General features: G+C 53.7%; 1 protein-coding gene across 2 annotated transcripts; it reads right to left on the reverse strand.

The window, feature by feature from the left end:
* Positions 1-3,487: 3,487 nt before the first annotated feature.
* LOC130145114 (G-protein coupled receptor 183-like) lies at positions 3,488-7,699 on the reverse strand. Of its 2 annotated transcripts, none has more exons than XM_056329636.1 (2): positions 7,682-7,699; positions 3,488-6,741 (listed from the first exon to the last, which is right to left on the reverse strand). In XM_056329636.1, exon 2 carries the CDS (start codon positions 6,705-6,707, stop codon positions 5,649-5,651), a length of 1,059 nt encoding a protein of 352 aa, XP_056185611.1. In that variant the 5' UTR covers positions 6,708-6,741; positions 7,682-7,699; the 3' UTR covers positions 3,488-5,648. The 2 variants fall into 2 exon arrangements, with proteins under 2 accessions (XP_056185611.1, XP_056185610.1); XM_056329635.1 differs by lacking the exon at positions 7,682-7,699 and adding an exon at positions 7,484-7,674.
* Positions 7,700-14,442: the final 6,743 nt, after the last annotated feature.

Genomic DNA, 14,442 nt, shown 5'->3' on the forward strand with positions numbered 1-14,442 from the left:
TCCCATCTCTCAAACACGTGTGTATCTGGAGTATCTATGCAGTTGCCAAGGCACCCGAATTTGAAAACACTCAGAATGACAACTTTCATGTTGTAGGGGAACTGCATCTGAGGATAAAGAAGTGCACAGTATTCATCTGAACTATTCGAGGTTTTTGATAAGTGCAATTAATCTCCTGCATGTGTTTTTCCACAAGAAGAACCTAAATGAGATTAGCCTTCTTTAACTGGGTAGCCATAGTAATAAGTATTTTATATAAATGAGTATAAATGCTATTTTATTAGCAGTCACATGAACACACAAGCACTATATGTGTTTATATATATGCATGTGTGTGTGTATCTATATGTATATGCTTACTTAAAATATACTGGGCTTGGCTTAATTTTTAGTAAGATTGCATTCCTCCTGTTTCCATATATAAAGGGATGCTTTGACCATAGGAAGTCCACTCATCATTGAAATTCAAAGAGGGTATGTGCCACCGATAGTTTTTGGTCCACATAGAAGAAAAGAAACGAATGATGGGAGCAGAGGAACAGTATGACCTGATGAATGGGTGTGGCTGTTGAGAATCTCAACAAATCGATAGTTCAGCTGGTGGCATTTGACTTTTTTGAAAGGAGAGTTGTAAGAGGAAACAAAAAGTTAGCTGGGCTTACACATGTTTGTAGGGGATTTTTTTTCTAAACCTGAATGGTAGCATGGGAGAAAGCAGGAATATACAGACTTTAAAAAATGGGTGGAAGAATTCCAGGACCGTGGCCTTTTGACCAAAGGTAAGTAGGGATCATAAATGTCCTTTAAGATTAGCAAAGGAGAGGGTTTGAGGGAAATGAGGGAGGTGGAACTGAGCAAAACCAGAGAGTTTGGAGAAAAGGAACAAAGTAGAAGATAGGCTGCAGAGGACAAAAAAAAAAGGCCTGCTGAGAGAAGGGGGGTGGGATGTCACATTGTGCTTAGTTCAATTTTGAAAGGATTGACAGAAGTTCAGTGTGGAAAATGCAGGTACACAATAATGTAGTTATTCTTGTACTGAAAATCTGTTGTTTTCAGTGGTGTCCAGCAGGGGAATCCTTCCATTTTATTTGGTCGATTTTGCATGAGATGATGCGTGTAGCAAGGGAGAAAGCAGTGTCATCCCAGCAGCTCTGCACTGAAGCAAACCCTGGTCAGCCACAGCATGTGAGAAAGCAGGCGTGTTTCTGGTTTTCAGCGCCCAGTTGGTCCTGTCAACCTGACTCTTCTCCTTGCACCCCATCCCAGCTGCAGAGAGACCTGCTCCAGAAGGGGCACAGCTCCTCACAGATCCCTCTGCTCTTCCCACCAAAGGTTATTTATAAATTGCTGTGCCTTGAGAGCACACCAATTTCCAGGGGAAACAAAGGGGTCCTGTATAAACGAGGTGGACGGAGGACTTGTGCTTGTCCCTTGCCACTTCTGAACGTTAGCTTTGCTTGCAGGAGGGAGAGGCACGCATCCACCTCTGAGAAGAAAACTGTTCCCCACATCAGGTAGCCCAAACAATCACACCAGGGCTTGTTACTCAGCCATGAGAAGCTTTTATTTTGAGTAGGTAAGTGCATTTTTACATGACAGTATTTTACTGACTTACAAAGATGGATGTCACGACATGCAATAGCTTCAATTCAGGACAACTTAAAGCACAGGCTGAAGAGATGTGTTGTACGGCACAGGGACTTTACCAACAGGCAATGTGTAACTGCAACCAGGAGCTGTTGTCCCCTGGTGCTCTCCTGGAAATTTATGCTTTTAGCTGAAAGCATAAAGTTGGGAACCGCTGCGAAGCGAGACAACAGTGCTGTTTGAGCTCCGTGTGCTTCTTTGCCATCAAGATAACAGCTCGACAGGCAGGCAGGTTGTCTGCGGAGATCCTGTCAACTGTCTGTACTCCATTCGGTTGCGTGAGATTGTCACCCTTTTGCAGAAGTTAGGAGAAACCTGAAATGCACCATGTTAGGGGCGTCTGGCTCACAAGGGGCTTCGAGCCACAAGGGTCACGGCATGAGCTGGCTATGAGAATCTGAGTTTGTGTCGTGTGCGTATATAATCTGTAGGACTGCATGCAGGTGCGGTAGTGTGCGGCCACAAAAAGTGTACTCACCACCCGTAGGTAAAAATGCAGTTTTCGTAGAATCGTTTAGGTTGAAAAAGACCCTTAAGATCATAGAGTCCAACCGTTGAGGACTGCCACGTGCGATGCTAAGCGATGTTCCTGAAGTGCCACATTTGTGCATTTTTCAAACACCCCCAGGGATGGTGGTTGCACCAACCTCCCTGGGCAGCCTTTCCCGATGCCTGACCACCCTTGCTGTGAAGACATTTTACCTCACACCTAACCTAAACCTCCCCTGGTGCAACCTGAAGCCGTTCCCTCTCGTCCTGTCACTTGTTACTTGGGAGAAGAGACCGACCCCCACCTGCCTACAGCCCCTGTCAGGCAGCTGCAGAGAGCGATAAGGTCCCCTCAGCCTCCTTTTCTCCAGGCTAAACAACCCCAGTTCCCTCAGCCGCTCCTCACAGGACTTGTGCCCCAGACCCTTCACCGGGTTCCAAGGAGACGGCATGGCGGCAGGCTGCCGGCCGGGGCGAGGGCAGGGCAGGGCTCTGCAGGGCGAGGCACCGGGCTCCCGGCGCCGGCGGCCGCCTCTGTGACTGTTCTGTCCGGTTTGGATTCGCGGGTGCATCTCGAACCCCGACCAAGGGCGGCTGCACCTCCCCGCTCCGGCGGGCACCGCCGCCGCCCCTCCCCGCGGCGCGGCCCGTTCCCGCTGCGCCGGCGCGGCCGCAGGGTGGCGGTAGCGCGGCGGGCGCTGGGTGCCGCCCCGGGCGTCCCCTCCGCCTCAGCCCCCGGCCAAGGCGGCAGCCCCGGGGCCTCAGAGGCGTTTCGCTCGGCGGCGGGGCCCGGGAGCGGAGCGGGAGCGGCGGCGCGGGGCCGTAGGGGAGCGGGGCTATGGCGGCGGGCGGGCTGGGCCCGGGGCTGGCTGCCCGGCGTGCCGGCCGGGTAGAGGAGGCGGCGTGCCGGGAGCGGGTGGGTGAGGCGCAGGGTGTTCCTGCGCCGCTGGAGGCCCCGCTCCGTGCGCCTTCTTTTCCATCTTGGGGTAAAGGCGCCGTTGTCGGGCGGCCAGGGAACACCCGCAGGCGGGCAGGCGGGCCGGGGCGCTGCGGGGCTCCTCAGGCAGTTCTGCTTGGGCCGAGCCCGTCTGCTCCCTCTGCCCCAGTGCCGTCCCTCCCCGTCCCCTGGGTGTCCCCTCCGCCCCAGCTGCCCGCCGCTGTCCCCGGGTGGGTACCGCCGAAGGCCAAGGCCCCCCGAGGAGGGAAGCCGGGGCCCGCTCTTCGCCCGCCGCCTTCCGCAAGGCTCCTGGTGGCGCCAGGAGGGGAGGTGGGGGACACCTTGTGAATAAAGTACTTCGGGGAAAGCCAGAGCCCGGTAAGGAGAAAACAAGGCTATGTTTATACTGCGCTTTTTCCTGAGAAGGCTTCATCAGGGACTTGCCTTTGCCTCAGCCATAGGCTCCAGCCTGGCCAAACATCTCCACACCTTGGTCTCGAGGAGGGTTGGTCACCGCTGCAGACCTTGCTCCAGCGTTCACGTGGAGGCTCGCTGGGACCAACAGCTGCGTACCGCTGGTCTCCTGGCAGCCCCGCCACAGTCATGTGGGAATTTAAGTTACAGAGGTGACAGAGCCAACTCTTCTCAGCATGAGTAGGTGATGTTAGGGGTGACCGCCACCAGCTGTGAATGGGGAGGTTCAGACTAGACAGTGGGGAAAATGTTTCCATCTGAAGGGCGATGCAGCACAGGAGCCCTCACCTTGGTGCAGGGAGTCTCCTTGCCTGGAGTTTCCAAGCCTTGGCTAGATGAAGCCATGGCCAGCCTGACATGCCAGCCACAGTCCTGCTTAAAGTAGGCTGTTGGATGAGGCGATGCAGAGAGGTCCCTTCCAGCCAACACTTCTTTTCACAAGTTGGTCACATAACTGTACAGCAACTACCAGCCCAGCCAGGCTCCTTTAGGGTGTTCAGACCATTGATATCCTTGCATTACTGTATACCAGCTCTTCCTTGTCCATTGTAACATGCTTTTTAGAACACAGGCTCTCTGCAGGCCAGCACTGAGGTTAGACCTGTTTGAGGAGGGCTCAGCCTCCTGAAAGGACCTACTGGAGTCTCTTCCCCACCTGAATTATTTTAAGCATCCCTTTTCATCGGCTTCTGGTATGCCACAGTTACCCACACTGTAAGGAAAACCATCATCATCCAAGAGCTCATTCATGTGCATTTAGAACAATAAAGGGCTGCATGTGACTGTTACTAACTTTCTAGACATAAAAAAGGTTATTACCTTAAATAATGATTTGCATTAATCAAAAGTGTGCATTCATGAAACTGCTTCAGGTTTACTTTTCAGCAAAATAAAGCTGCTTTTTTTCCTCTTCATGTCGCTGTCCCTTCCAGCCTCAAAGAGAAGACCAGCCACCCCAAGAACTGTGGAATCCTACATGTTTGGGTTTTTTCTATCGTAGTCCGGTAATTTCACAAAAGAGCCAAGGAGGTCCTTGCTCCTGCAGACTTTGTCCTCATCACACAGTCTCAAACACTGACAGGAACCTGATGTCTCGGGGCTCCTCTTGCTCTGGCGTAGTCACATGTAACCTGCCCTTATGAAGGCTCTTGGACTTGTCAGGGTGCTGGGTTCAAGCAAAGATCAGTCAAGGTCACGTAAGGCCACCCTCAGTCCTCGTCCCCTTTCCTCCACTCCAGTCAAGTTAAAGGGGGGTGGGAAGGTTTCAAGCCAGGCCAGCCCCGGCATCCCTTTCCTGGCTGTGGGTCCCAGGGCAACCACAGTGCTGTCAGGTGCAAGGAAGGACACCCTGGGGAAGGAGCAGCCGCCTGAGCAGCAGACACAGGCAGCAGCACTCGCTGAAGCTCTGCAAATTTGCAGTCTTGCCTTGCTCCCTTGAGGAAGGGCTTTTCTGGCAGCTCCCACACACTCTGCACTGACTGCTCATCCTGTGCAGCGCCCGGGTGCAAGAGCAAAATGGTAGGCAGGGGGAGGGTGGAGCTGCTGTTTGTCAGCGTAGGGAAGGAGCTGTAGGTGACTTTCTGCACAGAAGTAACATCCCAGCCTTTTCCTGAAATGCCCTGAGTCTGTGTGCTCCATGCCGGCTGCCCCCAGGCCTGCGAGGATGCCGCCCCAACACTCCAGGACAGCACAGGGGAAGGGGGCAGAGGCAGGGACAGCCATGGTGGTTACCAGCAGCCACTGGCCCCTCAGGAAATGCAGGACAGGCATGGAAGGGTGGCATGGTGCAGTGCTGGAAACGCCCAGCTGTGTTTGTCAGCCGGAGTGGTTGCACGAGCTGCCTCCTCTGGGGCTGGGATGGAAAGGAGCCTCTCTGCTCCAGGACAGCGGCTCCAGCAGTGCTGAGCACAGAGCCAGGCACGCGGAGCCAGGCAGGGCTGTGTCCCGGCCAGGCTGGCTTTGCAAGAGCCCCTGGTCCAGGCAGAGGAGTGATGAAGCTTGTCAGAGGTGCTGGTCCTGCTCCGCAGCCCAGCTCCGGCTCCTACCCTTGGGTATGGTCCGTAAGCTGCAGGCCAGAGCAAAAGGTGAGGGGGTTGTGCTGCTACACAGAGACAGAGCCAGGCAGCTGGCTGTTGCTGTTGCTTTCAGAGGGGGTCTTGGCAGTGGAGGAGGTGGCCATTGAGCCACTGTTCCTGAAGATGCGGAGCAACCTCCGCTTGTAGCCCCGGAAGGCAAAGAAGTAGATGATGGGGTCGATGCAACAGTTGAGGTTCATGAATGCCACAGTGACTTGTAGAGACATCTTGAAGGCTTGCTGCTCATGGCAGGATGGCTGGTAGAGGATCTTCCTAACCATGAACTGGACAATATTGAGGTGGTAGGGACTGAAGCAGAGCAGGACAGCCAGCAGCACCACCAGGATGACAGTGAAGGCCCGGTGATGGTGCCCGTTCTTCACTGTCAGTGGGTTCTCCTTGGCTGTCTGGCAGAGCTTGAGGTTGATCCTCACATAGCACACCAAGATGATGCCCACGGGCAGGAAGAAGCCAAGCACACAGGCCCCCAGGAGCAGGTAGGGCAGCTTGGGAATCTGCTCGAAGTTGAAGTACTCCATGCATGTCAGCTTGTCCCCCATCCTCCGTGTCATGGGCCGAAAAAGCAGCGGTGCCGTCTGCAGGAACACCAAGGACCAGATGAGGACACAGACACCCCTGGCACGGCTCATCTTCCGGATCCTGCCAGGGTGCCTGGTGCGCACCACAGCAATGTAGCGGTCCACGCTTACACAGGTCATGAAGTAGATGCCCACATAGGTGTTCATGTAGAAAATGAAGGCTGTGGCCCGGCAGAACCAGTCCCCAAAGGGCCAGTCAAACTCCAGGACGTAGTAGGCAATCCTGCCCGGCAGTGCCAGGGTGAAGAGGGCGTCAGAGAGGGCCAGGTTCACCAGGTAGAGGTCAGTGGAGTTGAGTTTCTTCTTCCTGCGCTGGAAGGTGATGCAGAGGGCCAGGATGTTCCCGCAGGCACCAAACACCAGCAGGGCAGTGTAGAAGAGGGAGAAGGTGACTTTGGCAGAGAAGTGGTGGTTGTGCACGTTGCACCCGCTCTGGTTCCCCGAGGTGAGGTTGGCGGGCGGGAACATGTCCTCTGCAACAGCCATTTTCCGTGGTGCCTCACGAGCTCTTGCCCTCTCCCTTGGAATAAGAACAGACATTAAATTTGCAGTTTATCAAGCTTGACACCCCCTGTAGGGCCAGCCCTCCTCACAAAGCGAAAGGCCTGTCCCCTGCTCCCTGCCACCCCCCTGGCAGCACACAGATCGAGTCATTTGGAAAAACGCATCTCTTGTGATTTCGGTGCGAGCGTCTCACCAAAGGCTGTGACTCATTGTCGTCTCTTGTCACCAGCTCCTCTTTTTTTTTTTTTCTTTTTTTTTCTTTTTTTTTAAGTCCAATCAATTCCAGAAAGGATGGGGGGGGGGGGGGGGGCTGGCAGGGGAAAAACAAGGTTCCAAACCCATCTGGTGGCAGAGCAATGTCATTTATTCATCACTGCGGGGGGAATGGGCAGCTTCATTGAGAAAATGCCCCGAAAGCTGGGGGGGAGTCCGGCAGGAGCAGCGGGCAGGGGGAGCAAGGAGCATCTTTGCAACCCTCGGGCTGCGACCAGAGCGGCAACAAAACTGAAGAAATTCCAAGCGAGAAGTCCCAGCCTCGCCCAGAAACCCCGCTCCCTGTGCCCGCCGCAAGCGGGGAGCGGGGAACACGCCGGCACCAAGCCCCGCGTCCCGCACGCCCTCCTGCCGCTCGCCCCGCGTTGGGCCCGCGCCGGCCCGGGACAGCGGGGCCCGGCCGCCCCGGGGCTGCAGCAGCTCCCGCACCGCCGCCCCGTCCCGTCCTCCCCGTCCCGCCCGCCCCGTCCCGTTCCGCCGCTCACCGCACGCTGCCGCCCTCGGGGCCGCTCCCGCCGCCGGGCTCCGCTCCGCGGGCGCGCTGCAGCCGCGGGACGGGGCGGGACGGGGCGTCCCGGGCACCGCGCTGCCTCCCGCCCCGACGGCGGGGACCCCCGAGGGGCTGGGATGCTCGGGCGCGCACTAACGCGCACAGGCACGAAAGAGGAATCGCGGGCTCCTACCTGGGAGCGGCGGTGCCGTCTCGCCGCCTGCTCCTCCTCCTCCTCCTCCTCCTCCTCCTCCTCCTCCTCCTCCTCCTCCCCCCGCCCGATGCTGGCGGGGCGGTGGGCGCGGAACCTCCTTGCCCGCACCCGGCTCTGGGGCTCCCTGGCCGTGTGAGCGCCTCTCGGGATTCGCTCACATTATAAAAGCACCGTGAGGTCTGGGGGGGGGTGTTCTTTTTCTTCTTTTTTTTTTTCTCTTGAGTTTAGTAAAAGTGTGGGTTCTTTCTGGGTGTTTTGTGTTGGGTTTTGTTTTTTTTTTTTCGGTGTGTGAGAGGCATTTTGCTGCAGCGGGGGTTACTCTCAGTAGTGGCTGTGCTGGAGAAGATAAATGACTGTACCTGTGCAGCAATCGCTCCTGACATCTGAGCCAGCTTTGGGTTTTACTCTGAAAATTTCTACAAGGATGCAAAATGCAACTGAACAATGAAAACAGCCTCAGCTCTGGTTCACGTGTGGTCCAAAGAGTTCACCCCTGGGCTCATACACCTTCCCGTATGGCCACACCATGACACCTTCTCCAATAGTCGGGACGAATTTACCATGGAGCTGATTGCACCGGTGGCCAGCACAAGCCACACCATGCATGGGTCCCCAGGCTGTGGCGAAGCCCACGTTTGCCTTTTGTACACACACAGAGGCCACCAGGCAGGGCTCCTTCAGGCAGAGGCTAACCTGAGTGGAACAAGACAATTTGCCCTTGGTGGAAAAATATTTTCATTATTAGGATGATACATTGTGTGGTGAATGTAGGGCAAAGCCCCTTGTCCCAGCAGGAGCTCTCGGGACAGGCTTTGTTCCTGCAGGGTGCCAGGCAGTGGACGGCTCTGATTTACCCTGTGGCCCCATGTGGGGTGGCCGGCAGGGCTGTGGCATGGCTGGGGAGCCACCGAGAGCATGGCAGCCCTGACCATGGCACAGTGCTGCTGGAGATGGGGCGAGGGCTGTGGGCAACCACTGCATCTTGCAGCACGGCGAGAGTACTTTCCTCTCCAGCGCTTCCCAAAATGTTTGCAGAAGCACAGCCTGCCCGGTGGCTGGCAAGACGGCCTTCCCCATGGCAGCTGTTTACTGGAGACCAAGAGGATTTTATGCTCTTTTTAGTGGGTTTAGGGTTTTTTTTTTTTTGTGGTCAGTGGTGATAGTTTGGCTTGTTTTCTTTTTTTTTTTTTTTTTCCCCTCCCAAAAATTCCTGATAAACTAGGAAATTCCCATCATGGGACATTTCAGGGTGCTACTGAAAAATACTGAGCCCAAGAAATGTCAAGGTTAAGATTAACAGTTAAGCTAAACTTAAATCTCCCTCTGAGCCAGTAAAGCTCAACAATTCTTCAATTGCATAATATTTATAATGTTTTATAACATAGTGGCATTAAACTCAGTATACTAATCTGTGTACCCACGTATGGTGAGTCATTTTATAGAAATTACACAGTAAATGATATTGCCATGAATTACTACAAGTTGAAGGTACCTAGCAAGACTAATAGTGAAAATTTGCTAACAACCATCTGTTAATGGAGATACTTCTGTTGCTCGGGGGTTTATATCGCACGAAGGGAAAGGTCTGCTAATGAGAGAATAACTGCTCAGTAAATTATTAAAAATATTCCTTAGTAAGGTGGGGATTTTCTATGTGCACATCTTTCAAGAGTTAAGCTAATCAAACTTGTGTGGGGCTCAAATGTTCTTCAGCTGTTTCACCATGATGATGAAATACCTGATGGATATAACATTAGAGAAGTGTTATCCCTACACAAATCCTGAGCCCATGCCGATGAGCAGATCCAGGACTCTCCTTTTGCCTACCTAATGCATTGCACAAAATACAGCTGCAGTTGACATAAATACTGGTCACCCTGAAGTCAGGGGTCTCCATGGCACTGACAGCAGAAGAGCCGATGCTTTGCCCACTAAAGGCTTCTGTCTGCCCTCACTGCACTTTCTCATATGAGAGTTTTATTTCCACAGATTAACACCATCAAGGAAATAAATCTGTGATGAAGCTGGGCAAAATGCCGTCACCTTCCATCTGGGTGCCCGCAACAGTGATGATGGACTGGGCATTTTGCAATGCAAATTTGCAACTGGGACTTTCTCCATGCAGTCAAATACCACCCGTACAATCCCTCCCGTCCCTTGGGCTCTGTGCTTACACAGGCACCAAAAATGGAGCTGCAGATCCCAGCGGGGAATTACGTGCGGATAATCCAGCAGCACCAGCCCCACCGCTAACACAAACCCCGAGGACAGGGGGCTTCTCATGGGAGTGGGAAGGCATCACTATGCCAAAGGGGGGCCTGGATAACGGGGCATCTGCAGGGGGCTCAGCCCCTGAGCAGTAGGTGAGGTCCTTGCCGGGGGGCAGGTGCAGAGCAGATCCCGGGGAGCTGGAGCAGGGAGATGCCCCAAGAGTCATCATCAGCCTCAAAAGCAGGTAGAGCCCAAAGGTCCCGGTGACAGCTGCATCCAGGGACTTGGGAATGAGGAGGAGGGAAAACAATGCTCTCCGCCTAATTTTATTTTTCGTTTTGCAATGCAGAAGAAAGGAAGTGGGTTCTTCTTTTGTGCAAAACATGCTCCTGCCCTGCGTGCAGCAGGTGCAGCAAGACAGGAGCGCAACCCAGCTCCACCCGTTTGCACAGCCCCAGCAGCCCCACCAAGCTCAGCACCGCACCACAGGCAACAGCCCCTTTCGGGTGGGGGCACAGCACTGGGGGGACCCCCCTTCCCAGCCAGTGGGACCCTGCTCCCTGACTCCGCAATGCTGGGTTAGCTGAAAAGGGCCCCCCACACACACCCTGCCCCCAGCAGTGTGGAGAAGCCCTGTCTGCCCCAGTTTGCAGCCATCTCAGTTAAGAGATACTGCCCTTCACTGAACCCAGCAGCTGGATGAAGCATGGTGTGGGATCTGGGGTGTGAGGTTCAGCTTCAAAGCTGGGTCCAGGTTTTCTTCTTCTGTGTCTGTGCTTGTACAAAGCCACTTTTCCTTGGGCCTGGCAGGGGGCAAGCAAAAGGTCCCGCAGCCTGGGTACCTGTCCCAGGGCATGTGGGAGCTGCTGTTCCGGGGTGTGCCTGCTGCCAGGGACCTGGCCAGGGCATGAAGGACACCTTCTGGAGGGGTCCTTTGCAAACACTCAGCATGGAGGGTCTCTTTCCTGACACATGCGTCACGGCCATTAACCACGACACAACCCCAGACAGGTCCCTGCCAGGCAGTCGTCACGTGCTGCTTGCCTGGGAGTCAGTGCCCCCCTCCCCAGAGCCAGCTGTTGGGTATTTTGGGGTGGACATGCACCTCCAAGCCACTACCGCTCTCTCTCATGTCATCATCATAGAGGACATCGCTCTCGGCCATCCCATGAAGGCTCCCTGCAGCCCTTTCTCCCTCCTGGAAGCCTTTGCATGGACATTTTGTCCCCACCCAGCAGAAAAGCCAGCTCGCAGCTCCTCTGGGGTCAGGTCCTTCAGGCCACCAGCCTGGCTGTGGTGGTGGGAGTGACTGGTGAGGAAAGCTTGCAAACAGCCACCAGAACCGCACCAGGCAGGCATTTGCCCTCCCATGCTGGGAGAGCTGGCACCAGGCTTGCTCCAGAGCTTCGTCTTTGGGTACAAAGGCACAGTCGGAGGTGCTGAGGCTGTTGTTTACACCTGGTGGGGTTTCCCAGAGTTGAGAGATGATTTGGAGCTGGACTTTCTGAAGGCAAGGCAGCATAACAAACGTAACGGCCCCTTCGTGGAGAGACGGCAGGAAGTTTGTGCCTCCTCTTTCCATTGTATCATTGCCTCTCCCTCTTTCCTTTCCCTGTTGACTTCGGTCAGCTTTTCTCTCTTCTAGTGCAAAACACGTTCAGGAAGCTTTGGGTTTAGACACACAAAAAATTAAATCCAAGTGCTTTCAGTTTCGAAGCAAGAGGCAGGGATTTTCCACAGGTCAGCCCCTGGCTCTCAGGCCACCACTAGTCCTCTGGTGGCAGAGCAGAAACTAGCAGAAATTCTGATTTTAACATCCACCTCTCCATGCAGTAACAGCAGCTATGTGGGGAGGACAACATTTGAGAAGCTTTAACTCAAGATGATGGGAATTGTAGAGAAAGCAAAATCTGAGATTCCTACCAATTTATGACAAAAATCTAAAGAAAATAATGACTGGTGTTTTGGTACTCTTGAAACCTAATCTGGCCCTCAATCTAAAGTGGGAAACACTGAATAATGAAGCAGTTGAAATCTGTTTCTGCATGACATGACCTGATTTATTCTGCATGTGCAGTACCAGCTCTGGAAGTGATGTTGCAGCACCAAGTCGCAAAGCAGTCAGAGGAGCAGCACAGCTCATTCCAGCGTCCTGAGCAGTGGAACACAATGTGGCCACTCTGGGAGCTGCTTCCTTCCACATCCCCTTGCCTTCGGTCCCAAAATGTGGGCACGAAGACTCGCGTGTGGGCCACAGAACCGCCACGGTTTCCATGGGCCTATGGTTTCACCGTCCCTGGCTGCAGAGAGGGGCCAGGTATGCCAACAGGGGCAGCTCTTAGTCATGTAGGTCTGGGCACCCTGGTAGAAGAAATACCAATGAAATTCACTTTATGAAATAACTTCCTCCAGTGAACGTGAAAGGCGTTTGTTCCCACGCGGTGCTGTGACTTAGAAGCTCCATTTTGATTTTGCAGGAATAAGATGAAAGTTTTCTTGGTATCTGATTTCTGTGGTTAAAAACAATGTTTAAACGGTTGTTAAAAAAACACAATCATAAGGCAAGCTTGGAGAACTGAGCTCCTATTTTTATCTGTTTTTTCTTATGCCAGGGCCACATACGCTCTACACGTGCATACACATTTGTAATGTGCAGCTACAACGTGAAAAAACCCAACCCATGTAGATGATGATCACCAAACACAGAAATGAATGTTTGTGATAGAGAAAGTGCCAAAAATGCACCTTAATTCAGCCTGGATCTCCACGATCCTATACAACGGTTCCTTTTGGCAGGACACCTGCTTATTTTGTGACTTGTTAGTCTTTTTTTTCTTAATTATTCTTTGCATTCAGTGTTTAGGCCATGTTATGTCAATATAAACGCTTTGCCCATGTTTAACACATACCAGGTAAATCCTAGGACGAGTGGAAAAATCAGCATCCTCATGAGCATTTCTGTGGGGCACTCAGCACAGTGCATTGATGCCTCACAGATACACAGGATGGTTGAGGCTGGAAGGGACCTCTGGAGGTCATCTGATCCAACCCTCCTGCTCAAGCAGGGCCACCTACAGCTGGTTGCCCGGAACCATGTCCAGATGGCTTGTGAAGATCTCCAAGGATGGAGATTCTACCACCTCCCTGGGCAACCTGTGCCAGTGCTCTGTCACCCTCACAGTGACAGAGTGTTTCCTGATTTCAGAGGGAACCTCCCATGTTTCAGTTTGGGCCCATTGCCACTGGTCCTGTCACTGGGCACCACTGAGCAGAGCCTGGCTCTGTCCTCTTTGCACCCTCCCTGCAGGTATTTATGTACGTTGATGAGATTCCCCTGAGCCTGCTTTTCTCCAGGCTGAACAGTCTCAGCATTTTCAGCCTTTCCTCATAGGAGGGATGCTACAGCCCCTTCATCATCTTTGTGTCCCTTTGCTGGACTCTCCAGTATGTCTGTGTCTTGGTTGTACTGGAGAGCCCAGAACTGGTCTCCAGGTGCAGCCTTGCCAGTGCTGAACAGGCAGTATGGATTGCCTCCCTCGACATGCTGGCAACACTCGTCCTAATGCAGCCCAGGATACCATTAGTCCTCTTTCCTGCAGGGACACATTGCTGGCTGACATTCAACTTGGTGTCCACCGGGACCCTCAGGTGCTTTTCCACCAAGCTGCTTTACAGCTGGATAGCTTCCAGCATGGGCTGTGCCTGGGGCTGTTCCTCTCCAGGTGCAGGATTTTGCACTTCCTCCTGTTGAACTTGATGAGGTTCCTACCAGCCCATTTCTCCTGCCTGTCAAGGTCCCTCGGATGGCAGCACCACCCTCTGGCATATCAGTCACTCCTGCAGTTTGAAGTGGTGTCGTCCAGGTCGTTGATGAAGTTGTTGAACAGGAATGGACCCAGTATTGACCCCTGGGTACACCGGTAGTTACTGGTCTCCAGCTAGGCTTTGTGTTGCTGATCACCACCCTCTGTGCCCAGCCATTCATCCAGTTTTCAACCCACCTCAACATCTCAGCATCCTCTGCTGATTTATCTACCCAGCACTTGCACGCAAGCCAGTGGGGTGCTCTCTGCTTTATTGTGGGAAAGGAAACCTCAGAGAAGTCACGGTGAACAGCGAATAGCTGGGGACCTTGGCACCTGGGGTTTTTTTCAGAGTGGTTCATTGTTGCTTGCTGAAAGCATGGCTGTAACCAGCTGTGTTGCCAGCCCCAAGCACTCAGCACCTCTTTGCATTTCCATCTCCTCGGCCCCAAATCCTGCAGAGTCCCACAGTATGGTGGGTCCAGCTCGCTACGGAGTAAAACCTTAATGAAACCTTCTTTAACAAGTACCTCCCTTACCAGCGGTGGCCAGAGTGAGCTCTCTAGCTTTTGTGGCTATCACTGCCTAGGCTTGGTGTGGGCAGAGCAAAGAGCAATCCCTTCGCACCACAGAGGTGATTCACCCCAGAGTGCTGCCCACGCGGTGCCAGGCACAGCACGGCTCCTGGGGGAAAGCAGCCAGCAGCCACCCAGCAGCAGGCACGTG

Source organism: Falco biarmicus, chromosome 2 (genome assembly GCF_023638135.1).
Source record: "Falco biarmicus isolate bFalBia1 chromosome 2, bFalBia1.pri, whole genome shotgun sequence".
NCBI lineage: Eukaryota > Metazoa > Chordata > Aves > Falconiformes > Falconidae > Falco > Falco biarmicus.